Genomic DNA, 17,322 nt, shown 5'->3' with positions numbered 1-17,322 from the left:
ATACATGTTTGATTTTGTGTTTGGATACAAAGATTGCAACTGATTTGCGAGAAATTGGAAATTTTGATTTTTCTCAATTTTCCGCAACTCGGCCCATCTCCCCCAAATCTTGAAATCGAAGCTCCAAATCTATGATTTTTCAATCAAAACGTGAAGAATCATGGATTTGTAACCATTGGACACTGATTTAACATGATTTACTGCACACACACACACACACACACACACACACACACAAAAAGAAAGAAAAAAAGAGAAAAAAATAGGATCGAAAATTGAAAATGCTCACCGGATCAAACGAGTGAGATATATTGGCACCAGTGTTTAAAATATCGGTATCGCGTTACGTATCGCATTCTTGGGATACGGATACGTATCGCTTATCGCATGGGATATATCGGTCAGTGTTTCAAATAGTGCCCGTAGCGTATGCTACGTAGCGTAGCGTGGCCGTAGCGCTACGTAGCATCCCAAATAGCGTAAATCCCCTGTAGCGTACAGTACAGCTACGTAGCGCGTAGCGTCCGTAGCGTAAGCTACAATGTATTTTTTTACTATTTTATTTTTTTATTATTTTTTTCACGTTTTCTTTGTTTATAATGTTGAGGAATGTGACACTTATATTATACTTGATACTTTTAACCTATGAGATTTTTCTTTCTTTTCATAATTGTAACTTGTGGTTTCAATTAGACATTATTAATTAAGGTGGTTTGCTTAGAAAGTTGTTGATGTGATAATTATTTGATTTGGCTTATATACGTGGATTGGCTTTTGATAAATGATAACTAATAACTTTTTTGAACATGCTTATAATTGATAAAATGAATCATCTTTTAGGCATTTTTATATTTTTTTTTCCTTTTTTTTTCACTATTTATTATATTTTTCCTATTTTTAAATTAAAAAATAGAAGTGTCGTGTAGCTTACGCTACACGCTACGTATTTACGCTACACGCTATAGAGGGTTGAGCGCTACGCATCACGCTACGCTACACGCTACGTATTTACGCTACACGCTACCGCTATTTAAAACATTGATATCGGTTGTATTGTGTAGTGTACCGATGTTGTTGGAAACATTGGAAAATAGGTCGAATTTTTCAATGAAACTTTAGTGATTGTTAAAAAAAAGATATCAATACACTTATAAATCAAAATATTAAAAAAAAAAAAAAGCAAGTGCACATAATAGGTTTTTCTTTATATGGAGTCCTAATCCATGCATTGTCTAACTGAGTTGATGCAAGTATATTCAAAGTATATTCATTTAATTTATAAATGTAAGAAAATGTGTGGAAACACAAGCAATACATTCAAAAATGAAAGAAGAATCACTAGATTAGGTTACCTACATGTTTGAATTTATGTTTGGACACAAAGATTGCAATCGATTTGTGAGAAATTGAGATTTTTTTTTTTCCAGTTTTCCACAATTCAGCCCATCTCCTCCAAACCTCAAAATCAAAGCTTTGAATCTATGGTTTTTCATACAAAATAGGAAAAAAAATGGTTTATAACAATTTGACACTGATTTAACATGATTTACAGAAAAAAGGTTTGAAAATTGAAAATGCTGACCGGATCAAACATGTGGTCGCACTACTTGTGCATTTCGTATCCCATAGGTGGGATACAAGATATATCGTGGGATATATCGGCCAATATCATTGATATTTAAAACACCGATTGGCACTACTTGTGTATTTCGTATCACACAGGTGGGATACAAGATATATTGTGGGATATATTGTCTGATATTGTTGACACTGAAACATTGCTAGTAACTGAAGGATTTGATCAATGATATCACTGAGATTTAGTGGATTTTGATAAGACTTTCATCTTGGTTGTGAATCCTGCTACAGTTGGCAGTATTCTATCTAGTGCTACATTTCAAGTAATATTCTCATACTCTTAACAAGAATTTCACTACCTTCATTTCAGCTGTGGAGTTTGCTACAGTTCACACTGTTCTCTTTGATATTGCATCTCATTGATGGCCCACCCTCACCTTGATACCTGGAATGCCTTGCTAGTTGCTACATGACGATCTCTTCGACAAAGTTCATGTGGGGCACTCATCTAATTTTACTACTATGGTCACTCTTCTCATATTTGTTGCATTTCTGATGTGGTCTATGATTTCTAGCTAGCTCCCTGTGCCTCATCTGGATGTTCCAGTAATCCAAGTACTGCAATTGGTGTCACCTATCCATTGATTGCTTCCCTTCTATCACACCTTGCAGATATGTTTGACATAAAGATTTCTGTACAGAACACCATATCATGCAAATGGAAGTGTCATCCACCTCACATACCCTTCTTTCTTGGACCAAGTATGATACTCAACTTATGAAGCATGTTGAAGTGGTTTATTGCAAACAACTTTGATCTCCTCTTGCTACATTTTATGATACCCACCTTCTATCACATGGAGTTGGACCTACAGTGCATGCAAAATGGTTCAGAAAACACATCAATCTGATTGGTGCCCTTCCACATTCAGCGTGGAGAAGTTCTTTAAAGTGATGACTAAGATTGTCATATAGGTATGGTTTTTGAACTCTGGGTCATCCATGGTTGGGCTGGACCTGGTAGATGGACAATGGTATCAATATGTTGTCCTTTCATGTGTAATTTGGAGAAAAGGGATCTACCATACTCTGGTTGTACTTGTTTTACTGTATAGTATCCTAAGGTTTGAAGAAGCCATCCTGCCAAATGCAAATCTAGAGGTTCAAGTGATCTTACTTTTCTTGCCTCTATCAGGATATTAAAAAAATTCAATGATTTTGATTGACGTATTTTGTTTTGGTGAAAACTTAGAGCGATTATTGACCATGCAGTAGACAAGGCCTTGTGCACCCTCTCCAATCCCGAAAAGAGAAACCATTTCTTTTCAACCATCCTTACAGCTAATAACTGTGGGTTATGATCTTCTGAACTATGGGATCTTTGTCCTATGGATGGTCCGGATCTCATTCATGTGTACAATTTGTATAGACATAGGGTGCTTCATTGCTAACTTGGTAATGCATATTTCCATGGTATCCTTGCCCAATATATTTTATTTCTTATACGAATTTCTGTTTAAGATGTGTAGAAGATCTAATTTATTAAATCCCATGTAGATGGCAATCTGGAGTATACAAATCATGGGGCCCATTCTTGATCACTGATTGAACATTTTTAATAATTTGATTAATTGATTTTGCTCATTGAATTTGGACCTCTGATTTCTTTGTTTTGTATCATCCATTTGATGGCCACAATTGGATGGTTAAGCATGTCTGATCACTGCGAATTTCTTGTTATGCTCCATCCAGAATTGTTCATACGATTTAGAGTCTTGGACAAGCTGGATTAAAACTAATGTATACCATTTGAATGGGGGTGAGATACCAGAGCTTTAGAAATTACGTGAAATATGTTGAAAGTCTTATTTGTTTTGAAAACCTATAAACGTATTCATTAGGATTCTAAGAGGTGCCTCTCTCCACATGTGCTATAAATGCAGGCACACATGCCAATCTAGGCTTCCCAGCAGAATATGGGATGCCCAAGTGCTGCATCCTGTGGGCCCCACCTTGTGGATGACCTGTCCAAGCAGTCAGGCCAATTCAGCCTAGATTGAATCTCTCGTATTTAGCAAAGTTTTGTAGTGGTAGTTTCACGACGAAGGGTGTGAAAAAATTACAGGATTTAAAATGGAAAAAATTCTGTTTTACAATCGTTATAGATATTTGTCCTTTCACCAATATGATTTATGTTCTTCAATGTTTGCATCTGACTTGATTTGGTTGGATCTCTTGCAGAGTTAACATTCTTGAAAATATCATGTACAAAATTTCAGCATCTGTCATGCATATGAAATTTTGTTCTAATATGTTTCTTATGGTTCCACAGTCTAGGTATGAAAGATTCTTGGGGACCTCTGAAGGCTTTGTTCGTTGCTAGTCTTGTAAATGGGTTTGGTGATATTCTACTCTGCAGCTTTCTAGGCTATGGTATAGCTGGCGCTGCTTGGGCAACAATGGTATCACAGGTACATTAACATTATTTGGCACTATTATGCATTTGTTGGTTTGTTGTGCTATTCATGTCTATGTATTCTGGAAGTTTTCAAAATTCTGCACATTTTTTTTTTCTTGTATTGCTATTTATTTGTGTAGTTTCCAGGTCATTGCAGCTTTTATGATGATCGAGACTTTGAATAAGACTGGCTTTTATGCTTTTGCTGTATCTGTTCCATCACCTATTGAACTGCTACAAATATTTGAGATTGCTGCTCCAGTGTTCATAACGATGATAACAAAGGTTACAATTTACCACGTTGTTGATCTATATTCTGTGCATGTGGTTATTACAATATAACTGAGACATATTATGGTTCAGGTGGCTTTCTATTCTCTTCTTACATTTTTTGCTACATCTATGGGGACAATAACCGGTGCAGCCCATCAGGTTAGTTTTTACTCACTGTTTCAACAGGCGTGGCTTTTATTGCTTTCATGTGATTTGTGTGAAACTTCTTGGGTACTTGACTTAACAATTTTTTTAATTTTTTTTTTAAAATATCACTGAAGGTTATGATTGGGGTATACTGCATGTGTACTGTATGGGGCGAGCCTCTCTCTCAAACTGCTCAATCATTTATGCCAGAGTTGATATATGGAGTAAATCGTAATCAAAAGAAGGTTTGCAAATTTCATGCTCCATTAATGTCAACAACTACAGAGTATGATACTTACTGTTCTAGTATATGTGGTAGTTGTCTTAAATCTAGTCTTATTTGTAAATCTTTGAGGTGGTTAATGTATCTGCTCAAGTACATGGGCTATATGAGTCCGTCCTTGATTCCTTATAGTAGTCCTTGTAGTAATAACTAGGAAGCATCTGATTTTCTTCAAATTGCACAACTGCTTTCCTATTAATTTTCATATCATCAACTGTTTGAAAAATATTCTTGGCCAAGTGAGGTTTCTCAACTTCTATTTATTTATTTATTTTCAATAGAAGAAACATTATTTTCTTAGTCTTAAAATGTGCAACAGATTATTTCCTTGCTCTCAAAAGGCATGGTGTCTTTTGGATTATGTACCGCATGTAAAACTTTCACAGTAGATTGGGAAGTAATGAACTTTGTACAATTTAATGGTTCCTTCAGGTCAGAATTTAGATATAAAATCATAAGAACATAAAATGTGTTTGGTAATCCCATCTCTATACAAATTTTCTTGATGGATTTAAATACAGTGGAATAGAAAATCATGCAAGTGGGAAGAGATGAAAGGTACAAGAGAGACATTTCTCCTATGCTCATTCAAGTAATTTGACTGAATGAAACCGTACACATGTCAATCAATTTTGTTTTGTTCATCAAGAATATAGGAATGTCTATTCTACCTAGTGTAGTAGAAGGCGAGCCAGGTGCACACCCTGTGGTCTTTGGCTTTCTGTGCCTTGCCTTGGCACCACGAGCCACATACAGTGGTTGCTCTCAGGTGCATGCCTTGCAAACAGTTGCAAGGGCACGAGGCATGATCCTAGATGAAATGAACATACCTATGAATGCAATATAAGTAATCAAAAAAAGAAAAAAAAAAAAGGAAAAGAAAAAGAAATTGGGCCTAAGCTTCCAAGCATTTATAGGCTTTTTGTATCCCAAGGGCATGATTGATAGTGTGATACTGATACAAAAAACATTGGTCAATAGGTTTGCTGAAAAGTCGAAACGAATTATCACCACATAGATAACTGTAATTAGGGCGTGCAATGTGCTAGCCTAGGGCTGGTTTCGGTGAGATTAAGAAGTTGTCGGGTTGAGCCTATTCAAAATATTGATTTTTCCTAGTCAAGGCATGCCTATTGCCATGTCACGGGCATGGAGGTTCACTCATGGCTTGGCCATTTTTGGCTCATCTTGTATATACGAGGCATGTACATAATGTTTAGAGAAATCTAGAAGATTCTTGTAAGACCCGAGGCCCTGAAATCTGGTTCGTACACTGGATAGCCGTTGATTGTAGGTCCATTGGCCTCGAGAATATTTTGACTTGATCATAATGTTGTTCTGTTATCGAGCCGCAAGCTGCATTTTAACCCGATGTCCGAATTTTAATATACGGACTTAAAATTAAACAATCTGAGAAATGACAACTATGTCCTTATTTTATCTGGAGGTGGACCATCATCGAGTTTTCAAAATCCGTTAGGTCCGAGAACCTAACCATTCTGACCGTAGTTGAGTTACGGAATTACTGGCGAAAACGGCATGTCAATATAACACGCGGTTTGTAAGTTATGAATAGATATGCACATGCATATTTTGATAAAATAACTCAAATGACCTCGATTTTTGTAAAATCCTTGGACTGCTTTATTTCAAATCACTTAAATAACATTTTTCTATTGTTACCATAAGCTTAAACTTCTCAAAAACATCACAAAACACCCCCCAACCTTCTTTTTAGACAAAAGCCAATTTTAAAACCATTTTCAAGTCCATAAACATAAAAACTCTCTTTCAACAACCCATTTCCAGCACTCTCTTCCTTGTGTCATGGGAAGCTTAAGGAAGTTGAGAAGAAGAAGAGGAAGAAATAGAAGTAGAAGTCGAGTTTGAAATCCAATCCTCTGATTGTTACGGGTGAGTGCATAGATTAGGAGCACGCATATATGTGCGTTGGATTACTTGAAAGCCCTATAAAAGAATAGATTTTCTAGTCCATGGTTGTTGAGAGAGAGAGAGAGAGAGAGAGAGAGAGAGAGAGAGAGAGAGAGAGCTTTGAATTGCCCCACTAGTGGCTATGATGCTGGATTTTCTGATTTCGTTGGTTAGGCTATTGATGGAAGATTGAATGATAGAGATGAATTTGAAAAAAGGGCCATGGGAGAAACTATGCAAGATCAACCCATCACGGCCCCATCTCCACCATCAATTAAACCATCCATGTGGCCCATACCCAAGGGATTCATATGCTTTAGTTTTGTTTAAATTCATAAGTATTTCCATCGGTTTCCATCTGTCCCTTACAAAGTCCGCCCGCTACTTGTTTGACAAAACGTTTGAAAGAGTTGTCCTTCCTCCTTTTGGTGTATCTAACTCTTGAGAGAAAGCATGCTTGTGGCATGAAGTCTTATAGCGGAATGAATCCTGGGTTGGATTTAGATTGGCTAAGTCATGTGCATATCATATGCATGGTTCATAGTTGTTGTATCATTGTATGATTGAGAGTGAATGATTCATTTCATGGTATGGTGATCATAGTAGGTTGTGTTGTAACACACGATCTGTCTATGATTAGTATGTGAACCGTTTAGATACAGGATGCATTACATGAGACCCCTATGAGGAACTTAAATTCATGAGGAGACCACATGAGGAAGGTCGTCCTATGCTTGCCTTGAAAAACATGATATATTGTGATTGTATGTGGACTTATGCATACGGTGATTGTAAATGCGATGAAACATACTTTGTTATGACTTGAGTTGGATACCACACCGGAAATGTGTAATTCAATAGGACATGATTAGAGGGTCCTTGGGTGAAAGTACCTAAACCCCAATTGGTACCATTGGGAGCAACCAATGCCTAGACTGGGTGGAAGAACAGAGCGCTGGAATGCCGAAATACCAAAGTAAGCGGCGACTCCCACCGACGTGTGTCGATTGGTTGAGAGGTTTGGCCTGACCTGCTTATGGGCAAGCAAAGATAGGTTGTGTGTGAAGAACTCGTAAATTGTCCGCTATCGTTTTGTCAGGCGGCTCATGACTTCTCGCTGTTAGGCAGATAGTGAGGTTCAAAACAAGTGGGTTAGACTAGTTCAGCCCATGAATTATGTAGTCTCACCTTTGTAGTTGACCACGGTGGAAAAGCCTGTGCAAGTGGGTAGCAATCATATGCGAGTCCTACCTCTGTTTCAGACCTTGGTGATCCAATTGGGAAATGTGGAAAATTGATATTAAAAAAAATGATTTAGAACATGAAAAGTGGCATAATGCATTGTATCTTTATTTTATTGTTATTGGCCCAGTAGGCCTGTGCATGATATGAGCATGACATGAAACATGCATTTTCACTGCACACATGCACTCACTGGGCTTAGTAGCTCAAGGTTTCCTTTCTTCTTCTTCTTCTTTTTTTTTTTTAAAAAAAAAAAAATTTATTTTTACAGGTGAGAGTAGGGAGTTGTAGGAGTAGAGGTTACAGACTCCAGTTGTCTTTTTTGTTTTGTACATATCAGTATATATATATTTTTTGTAGTGCCCTGTATATGTACATCAGGTATAGTAAATATGACGTGCTTTATGTTTTGGTTTTGCCTTGATGTGCTCAGTTGTACACAGTAACATATGTTAAATATGATGAAATTTTGAGAAATGATACGTATGTATCGTCTTTACTTTCAGAAATCTTCCTTGTGGAGCCCCGCTTATGGGACTTAGTATGCGATAGTTGGAAGCCCTAAAATCGGAGTTCTACGGAGGCTGTCAACCAAAATTTGGTGTATAGTAATCACGGATTACCGACACTAGATTTAGGGACGTGACAATTCTAGTCTTAGTGTAGTGTAGAGAATTCTAGATGATCTACACTATTGTGGAGTTATGTAGTGATCTCTCAAAGGTTCTAGAGTTCTCTATAGTTTTTTGTAGATGGTGTAAAAGTGTATAAGTTTTCTAGAATATTTCTTGGCTGTTGGATGAATGCCACATGACGCAAGCCAAGCCACTCATGTAAGGTTTCTAGAGAGTTCTTAGGTCTATTCAAGGAAGAGAGCCCCTTATTTGGAACTTAGCTATTTGTGCAGATTGGGCAGGTTTTCAAGATGATTGATGCTCTACAACAGGATACTATACTTTTTTCGGAGGCAATCTCATTACTTGGAAGACTAAAAACTAGACAATTGTTGTACGATCTAGTGTTGAGTTTGAGTATTGTGCCATGGCGAATACTACACATGAAATTTTGTGGTTAAAAAGTTTTGTTACTAAATTTGGATTTCCTATGCTATGAATTGTGACAATCAATCTAGACAATTCACATTGAGGCTAATTCTTACTTTATTCGTGAGAAGGTTATTGTTAACATTATTTCTACTTTCGTAGTTCTATCTATTGCTCAACTTGTGGATATCTTCATTATAGCTCTTACTTTTAAAGTTGGATAATGTATTCTTGGGAAGCTGGGTCATGGTTGAAATCTATGCCTCAGCTCGAAAGGGGGGGGGGGGCGAGTGTAGATAGTTCTAGACCGTAGGCCTTTTCTCTCTAGACCATGGGCTCTCTTATTCATCTCTTATTTCTCTTACTATTTTTCTTTCCTTTGTTTTTCCTCTTTTGCCTTTGGTTCCAAGGGTATTTTATGTAGTTTGGGACATCACTAAATATAAATAATGAGGGGGCTGGACATCCAGCCCGTGTTAGAGGTTTTGTGTTTATATATATATATAACTGATTTCCTCTCCGGAAGGCCTTTTCTCTCCCTGACATTGCTGATAGTATTTTTCTGTCCGTTTGAGGAACTCATCTTAATTTCAACATACATGCTGGAATGATCTCAAGTTGGTAATATTAAGTCCAATCCTACTTCTAGTAATTTCCCCGAAACAGGCAGTTCACTAACTTTCACTAACTTAAAAATGGATTCTAGTGTATTTCTCATATTGAATTTCATAAGGAATTTACAGATTTATTTTGATATATAATTTTATTGCTTTAGTCTTAATTTTGAGGTCATCTCTTAACAAAGATCTGTAGATTCTGTACCTGAGTCAATATCATTTGATTTTATATGCTTAGGTCAATCAATTTGTTGCATTAATTTTCTTTTATTCTTGAGAAAATTGGTTGCAATTGTATGAACTAAAAATAAGTATAATTTTCTTGTTGTTATAATTGTCCTAAATGCTCTCTCTACCTCAAATCCAGGCACGAGTGCTATTGCAGTCACTTGTAATAATTGGAGTATTAAGTGGACTATTATTGGGAACCATTGGGACTTCAGTGCCTTGGTTCTTCCCATATCTGTTTACAAATGATCATGAGGTTGTTGGAAAGGTTAGTTTTTCTTTTCAGTAACTTTATGTTTCTACTTAGTTTTGACCTTTGAGTACTATTCATTTTGTTGGTATTCTGACCTTTGATATAATTAATGATGAAGAACCATGTTTGATTAATTATACTATCATAATGGCACCACATTTGATTGCTGAAGCTTTCTAGTCGAAGGTGTTAATAGATTATCAAAATTTGTATCCTGGAATGCATCCATAGCTGATTAGGCAATGTCATGAACTCGTATCTTTGGCTGATGCATGTCTTTCATTTGAACTAATAGTCATTGGCATACATGCCACTTCTTTGGACTCATTGGTTGTTTCTTCAAAACCTGGGAAGATGGTTGATTGGAATTATCTCAAGAATGGATTACAAGCAAAAGGTTTGAGGAAAAATAAAAAATTTAGGGTTTTTGGGGTTCTTTTTCGAGAGAGAATAAAAAAAAAAAAAAAAAACGAATGGAGGTTGTTGGTTGGGAAAGTATGAACGATACTATCAAATGTATCATTGATACCAAGTAGTAGATGACAAGCGATATTTTGAAAATATCGTATTGTATCAACATATCGCCGATATAATGTGATATTTGACAATATTTCATGCAATACCTAAAAGTTCATTTATATAATTATATCAGCCAGCCTTGATACCATAGATTCTATTAATATTGCAAATTGTGCTCCTAAGTTCCTTCGAATGCATTCATTTCTAATGTCATCCTTCTATTACCACTCATCCATCATGATGGGGACATCTCACGCACACGCACGCCCCCCTTACGCACGTACGCAAGGCGGAGGGCCCCACCTTCAATCTGGATCGATGACGACATCCATGGAGGGCCTCCTAGTTAGAGGACTATGTTTTGGTTCCTTGGGGTAGACCCGATCATCATGTGGATCCCATCATTAGATCTCATGATCGTGGCCCACTACCCTCGGTGACCTAGGACTTTAAGTTTAGCTTATTACCATTATTAGGAACATCACGAACGGTTTAGATTGCATTGATTAGTTGTTATTTTTTATTACTTCGTCTTTAAGTAATAGTATGCGCACATGGCGCGGCTTTTGGGGTATAGGTTTTTCTTATAAATAGGCAACCTCTTGTAGGGTTTTTTCATTGAAGATTAATAAAATTTCTACGTCTTTTTTTTTTTTTCCTGCTCTTCTAAATTTCTGAGTTATAAAGATCCAATTGGGTGTGAAACCCTCCCTTCCTCGAAGGGTTGACTACCATGGTGCGAAGCCATACCTATCCCAAATCGCCCTATCTCCTACTTTCCATACTCACCTCTTCTTACAGTCATCTACGCTTCAAATCCACCTTCTATTGCAACCGCTTTTCTCTCTATAACAGATTTTCGGAATCTAGCCCTGCAGGGAGGCTGAAACTTCGGCGGAGCATCACGCACAGATCGTGCATCCGATCGGGATGAAATTTGAGGGTTTTGTAGCCCACCCCTAGCCGACCAGCCTCAAAGAGGGGGATTTTGGGTTCGTGGGCCCCACACACGTGCGGGCGGGATCATACGCATGTGCGTTTGGGTCATCGCTGCTGTTCATGTGTGTGGTGCTTCTCTGGTTCGTCTCTCTCCTCTCTTTCACTCCTCTTTCACCTAAATTCCTAACCCTAACCCTAAATTATTCAAATCCCCAATTTTATGCCCTTTTTTCAACCTTAGGGTTCCCCGAATTGAAATCTGTGAATCCCTTGGATTGGGGAATTATTTCTGTGCATGTGTGGATGAATTTACCCTCATTTAATTATTGTTTGGTCTATAATTTTGATTGATCCGGCCCTAACATATGTAGGCTTGGATCCGCATAAGATTCCGATTGATTATGTGCTTGAACTTTTGTATGGGATGTGGAATTTTGTGTAACTGTTTCTGAATTAGTGTAATCTAAAGCCTGAAAATCTTGGACATCATACTTGAATTTCTTGTCCTGCATCAAATTTGGTATCCGAGTTTAGGGTTAATGTAGGGGAATGCATTACATATTTAAGGTTTAGTTTATTTGTGTCCATTATTCATCAAGTATCATCATATAGAGCTGTTTAGAGGTCCATAATTCCAGATATAAGCTGCCGAATTTTCTGCTATCAGAAAATCCCCATATCTCTTTGCTGGATTTTCTGTTGACAGATTCTTTGGGCAGATAGGTTGTTGGAAATTGAGTAGTATTGTGTCATTTCCCCCATATAGAGTCCTATAGGAGCATTTAGTCCCATCTAGGCGCATATAGTCGTAGTAAAAGGTCTTTAAGTTGAGTTAGTAGTTGTATGCCCACACATACGGGTCGTGGTTTTGGCTTGCACCCTACACTAAACATGGAGCAATTGTAAGAGTCAATGAACAAAATGACCCAGCAGTTTGAGTCTTTGGGTAGGCGCTTGGAACAACGTATTGACCAACCCTGGGATCAGCTTAATGTGCCTGTTACCCAACTAGAGACCTCCGCATGGGCAAACCCCGCCATTAGGAAAGATGTTCAATTTCAGGCAAGTGGTCAGGAAGATAGACAAGGGAATGGGGGTGGCCAAAGAAACAGACATGGGCGCGCACTCGTGCACCCACCCCGCAGGGGCATCATGATCATTATGACTCAGATGCGCAAATCCTCAAGGGAGTTAGAGTAGAGGCCCCTACATTTAATGGCCACTTGGGCCCTAAAGCTTTTCTAGATTGGTTGACGGATATGGACTATTATTTTAAGTGGTACGGCATGTTGGATGCTCGTTGAGTTCGATTTACCAAGATGAAGCTTGTGGGCTAAGCAAAGAGGTTTTGGGCTACTGTGGAGCGAAAGAAAGAGAGGTTAAGGGAATCCCCAATAGTCCATTGGGAGAAATGAAAGAAACTCTTAAGAAAAAATACCTCCCTTTCTCTTATTACTTGAGGTTGGTTGAGGAATCGAAGTCTAAGTCTAAGCTTCTCCATATTCTAAATACCAAAGACTTTGAGTGAGAGACTGAGTCAGACTCGATGGTGTACGCCCTTGTGGCTAGGGAAAGTGCACCAGAGGATAGTGCAGAGTTACCCACTGAGGCCATTCCAGTAGTGGATAAGTTTTGTGGTGTCTTTTCCGATGATCTACCGGATGAGCTTCCCCCTATAAGGGATATACGACACACCATAGATTTAGTCCCTGGGGCGACTCTACCAAACCTGTCTGAGGTGGTCAATAGGAGTTTGGGAAATTTGCTCAGAGTGGGGGAGCACACCAAGACGTGGGACACCGCACTACATATAGCCAAGTTTGCATTTAATAGTTCTGTCAATAGGTCCACAGGTTTAAGTCCTTTTGAAGTCGTTACTGGTTATAAACCTAGAAAGCTTATTGATCTTGTCCCTATGTCATTGTCCCATAGGCCATCAGAGTCTATAGAGTCCTTTGCGCATCACATTCATTCATTGCATCAGGAAATCAAGCGAAAGATCACTACTAGTAATGAACATTACAAACTTTCTGTAGACCAACATAAACGTTTCAAGGAATTCAATGTAGGGGACTCTATGATGGTCTGCATCAGGCCAAAGTGGTACCCTCAGGGAGCCGTTTGTAAATTACACACGCGTAGCGCTGGACCATTTAAAATTATAAAACGAAACGGTCCCAATGTGTATGTGGTAGATCTTCCACCTTCTATGAGAATTAATTCCACATTCAATGTGGAGGATCTAGTTGCATTTTAGGCCCCACTGATACATTGTCCAGCCTATCACCTAACCATCTTGATTCCCCAGACCTTTCGACCCATCTTCCCAGCCTCTACCTCTCATATCTACCATTCCCACACCCAGAGAGGAGATAGAGGATATTCTGAACCATCAGATAATATTGACGTCAGACGACGGATTTCAAAAGTTCCTGGTCAAGTGGAAGTCACACCCAGCTTTAGACAGTACGTGGCTCACTAAGGAGGAGCTTCAGAGACTTGATCCTAACATCTTGGAGCAGTTCAGGAGTTTTGTTTCGCCAGTGGCGAAATCTTCGCAGTCGGGGAGAGTTAATGGGGACATCTCGCGCACACGCATGCCCCCCTTACACACGTACGCAAAGAGGAGGGCCCTACCTTCGATTTGGATCGATGACGACATCCACGGAGGGCTTCCTAGTTAGAGGACTGTGTTTTGGTTCCTTGGGGTGGACCCGATCATCATGTGGATCTCATGATCGTGGCCCACTACCCTAGGTGACCTAGGACTTTGAGTTTTGCTTATTACCGTTATTAGGAACATCATGAACGATTTAGATTGCATTGATTAGTTGTTATTTTTTATTATTTCGTCTTTAAGTAATAGTATGCGCACATAATGCGGCTTTTAGGGTATAGTTTTTTCTTATAAATAGGCAACCTCTTGTAGGGTTTTTTCATTGAAGATTAATAAAATTTCTGCGTGTTTTTCCTGCTCCTCTAAATTTCTAAGTTGTGGAGATCCAATTGGGTGTGAAACCCCCCATTCCTCGAAGGGCTGACTACCATTGTGTGAAGCCACACCTATCCCAAATCGCCCCATCTCCTACCTTCCATATTCACCTCTTCCTACAATCATCCATGCTTCAAATCCACCCTATATTACAACCGCTTTTCTCTCTACAACAGATTTTCAGAATCTGGCCCTGTAGGGGGGCTGAAACTTCGGCGTAGCACCACGCACATACCATGCATTGGATCGGGCTAAAATTTGGGGGTTTTGTAGCTCACCCCTGGCCGACCAACCCCAAGGAGGGGGATTTTGGGTTCGTGGGCCCCACACACGTGCAGGATCACACGCACGTGCGTCTGGCCCATCGCTGCTGTCCATGCGTGTGGTGCTTCTCTGGTTTGTCTCTCTCCTCTCTTTCACTCCTCTTTCGCCCAAATTCCTAACCCTAACCCTAAATTATTCAAATCCCCAATTTTATGCCCTTTCTTCAACCTTAGGGTTCCTTGAATTAAAATCTGTGAATCCCTTGGATTGGGGAATTATTTTTGTGTATGTGTGGATGAATTTACCCTCCTTTGATTATTGTTTGGTCTATAATTTTGATAGATCCGACCCTAGCATGTGTAGGCTTGGATCCGCATAAGATTCCCCTTGATTGAGTGCTTGAACTTTTGTGTGGGATGTGAAATTGTGTAACTGTATCTGAATTAGTGTGATCTAAAGCCTGAAAATCTTGCACATCATACTTGAATTTCATGTCCTGCATCACATCACAACATCCTAATGTCATCTAAAGTCATCCCATGAATGTCTTTTTCCTTGACTGCCCAACATTCTATCCCCTAAAGTGTGGTTAGTCTTATAGTCATCCTATAAAAATTTCCACGTGTGAACATTTAAAACACACACACACACACACACACACACACAGAGAAATGTTCATGAACACTTGATTGTAATGTACAGTCGACTGTGTGGCCCCACTGTGAGGCATATCAGCCATCCAAACCGTGCATCAGAGGTTCCCCTCTAAAAAAAGGGGGGTGCCCCAATCTGAATCCGATTGTGTAAAACATGTCTAAAGCCTCATAAATCGCATGGTGTCCCACTTTTCTCGGATCTAGTTGATTTTTCGTGCGTCCCATTTTCCTGTGGGTGGGGGTTACACACAAATACCCACATACGCCCTGATGGGTTACCCGTTCCAGTAAAGAATAGGGGTGGCAATGAGCCAGTAAGCCACTGACCTGGCTCTAATTGATCAGAGAAGGCTCTCACTGTACATGGCTGGACTGGTAAGAAAAAGAGTTAAATGATTCAAGCATTAAAATAGTACAATCTAAGAATTTTTAGGGGTTTTGCTCTATCCATGATGAGTATCATCATATAAACAGTTTGGATTATTAACAATGACCTCGGATCCAATGATCCAACAGGTGTCTTTAAGCTACACATGCATGTTGAATGAGAATCACTAACAAATATCTTAAAACCATTCATTTTTATTTTATTTTTCCTTTATAGCAGTGGTCCACTTGATGATTGGACCAGGCCAAGCCATTCATCATTAACTTGGGCCTGGCCCTCGGGCCAAGTTTAGAGGTCAGGCATTGGCTTTACGGTACCGGGCCACTGAACCCATTGCCACTGAAGAATTACTTTGGTAGAATGATCTAATCATCTTATCCATGGTCATGAATTGGACTGCCAATATAAATTGCAGGGAAAACTTTCAATTATGTCGCCCAACTTTTTGTTAAGAATCAGTTTCACTGGGTGATTCTAAAAGTTTGACCAATGGCCTGGATAATGGACAATGTAGACCACTTGTAGCGAAGAGGGTTTAATCATCTACTTAGACTGTTCATGAGGTTGGCTCTATTTTCAATTGCTTATGCCTCTAAAGGATTCTAACCATCCAATTAATTGTCAGTACAATGGATGGTCCAAACTGATTATACTGGAGAAGACCTGATCATCGGTTTAGGTCATTTACCTTGTGGGCCCTACCTTGGAGTATGTCTACCTCTCGAGAATGGCTTTGGCACACATTACTGACATCTAATCAGTTTCCAATAAAATGGATGGTCTAAATTGATTATAACAAAAAAAGGGCTTAGTTGTACAACATCTGGAAGAAAAAATTGTTGAACTAATTTTCTGTTATGAAGGAAATTATATAATTTCACAAAATTGATCCATTTTTAACATAGTAGGATCATGGGAATAGCAGATCACCGTCTTTCCTATATGATAAGCCTAGAATCTGCAAGGATAAACATCTCGAAACTGGAATAGAATTGATAATGATGAGTTATTCTCTTTACAACACAATTGGTATGGCTTATACAAGCCTAGACTCAACATACCTGAAATAGTAGTAAACTTATTAAAAGTAGCATAGACCTCTAAATTGACTCAACCTTCTAAAAAAATAAAAATAAAATAAAATAAACAAAGACTTCGAGCTAGGGCTGGACTTTTTGAACCCTAAAATGTAAGTTTCTAAAAATAGTAAAGTTTTTAACTTTAAACTGAAATTTAATTCCTTAAACGGCCTTAATTTGTGAAACTGTGTAAGGCCCGCCGGACTTTAGTTAGTTGGTTTGGTCCTAGGGCTCATCGATAGCGTTCTAGTTGATATTCAAGAACCAAAAGATGAGAAAATAAGGAAAAAGATTAAGAAGATAAACAGAGAAACGAGAGGAGAAAAGAGTAAACGTGGGGAGAGATTGGATTAGTCTACTGATAGGCTAATCAATTTATATGAGGAAATTACAATAGCGTCACTAGGGATAAAAAGACTAAAATATCCCCC

At 38.6% G+C, this 17,322-nt stretch overlaps 1 protein-coding gene across 3 annotated transcripts in view; it reads left to right on the top strand.

Moving 5' to 3' along the window:
* Positions 1–17,322, top strand: part of LOC131252592 (protein DETOXIFICATION 46, chloroplastic-like) — a 124,854-nt gene that overhangs the window by 41,672 nt on the left and 65,860 nt on the right. For all 3 annotated transcript variants that reach the window (XR_009174571.1, XR_009174572.1, XM_058253210.1), the window contains exons 6-10: positions 3,911–4,049; positions 4,184–4,321; positions 4,400–4,468; positions 4,591–4,701; positions 9,941–10,069. Coding sequence is in view for 1 of the 3 variants with exons in the window: in XM_058253210.1 (XP_058109193.1) it covers positions 3,911–4,049; positions 4,184–4,321; positions 4,400–4,468; positions 4,591–4,701; positions 9,941–10,069 (586 nt within the window). In the remaining 2 variants the exon portion in view is untranslated. The remainder of the gene's footprint in view (positions 1–3,910; positions 4,050–4,183; positions 4,322–4,399; positions 4,469–4,590; positions 4,702–9,940; positions 10,070–17,322) is intronic.

Source organism: Magnolia sinica, chromosome 1 (assembly GCF_029962835.1).
Source record: "Magnolia sinica isolate HGM2019 chromosome 1, MsV1, whole genome shotgun sequence".
NCBI classification, from domain to species: Eukaryota; Viridiplantae; Streptophyta; class Magnoliopsida; order Magnoliales; family Magnoliaceae; genus Magnolia; species Magnolia sinica.
Note: the sequence above shows the minus strand (reverse complement) of the source record. Positions and strands in the feature narration are given on the sequence as shown.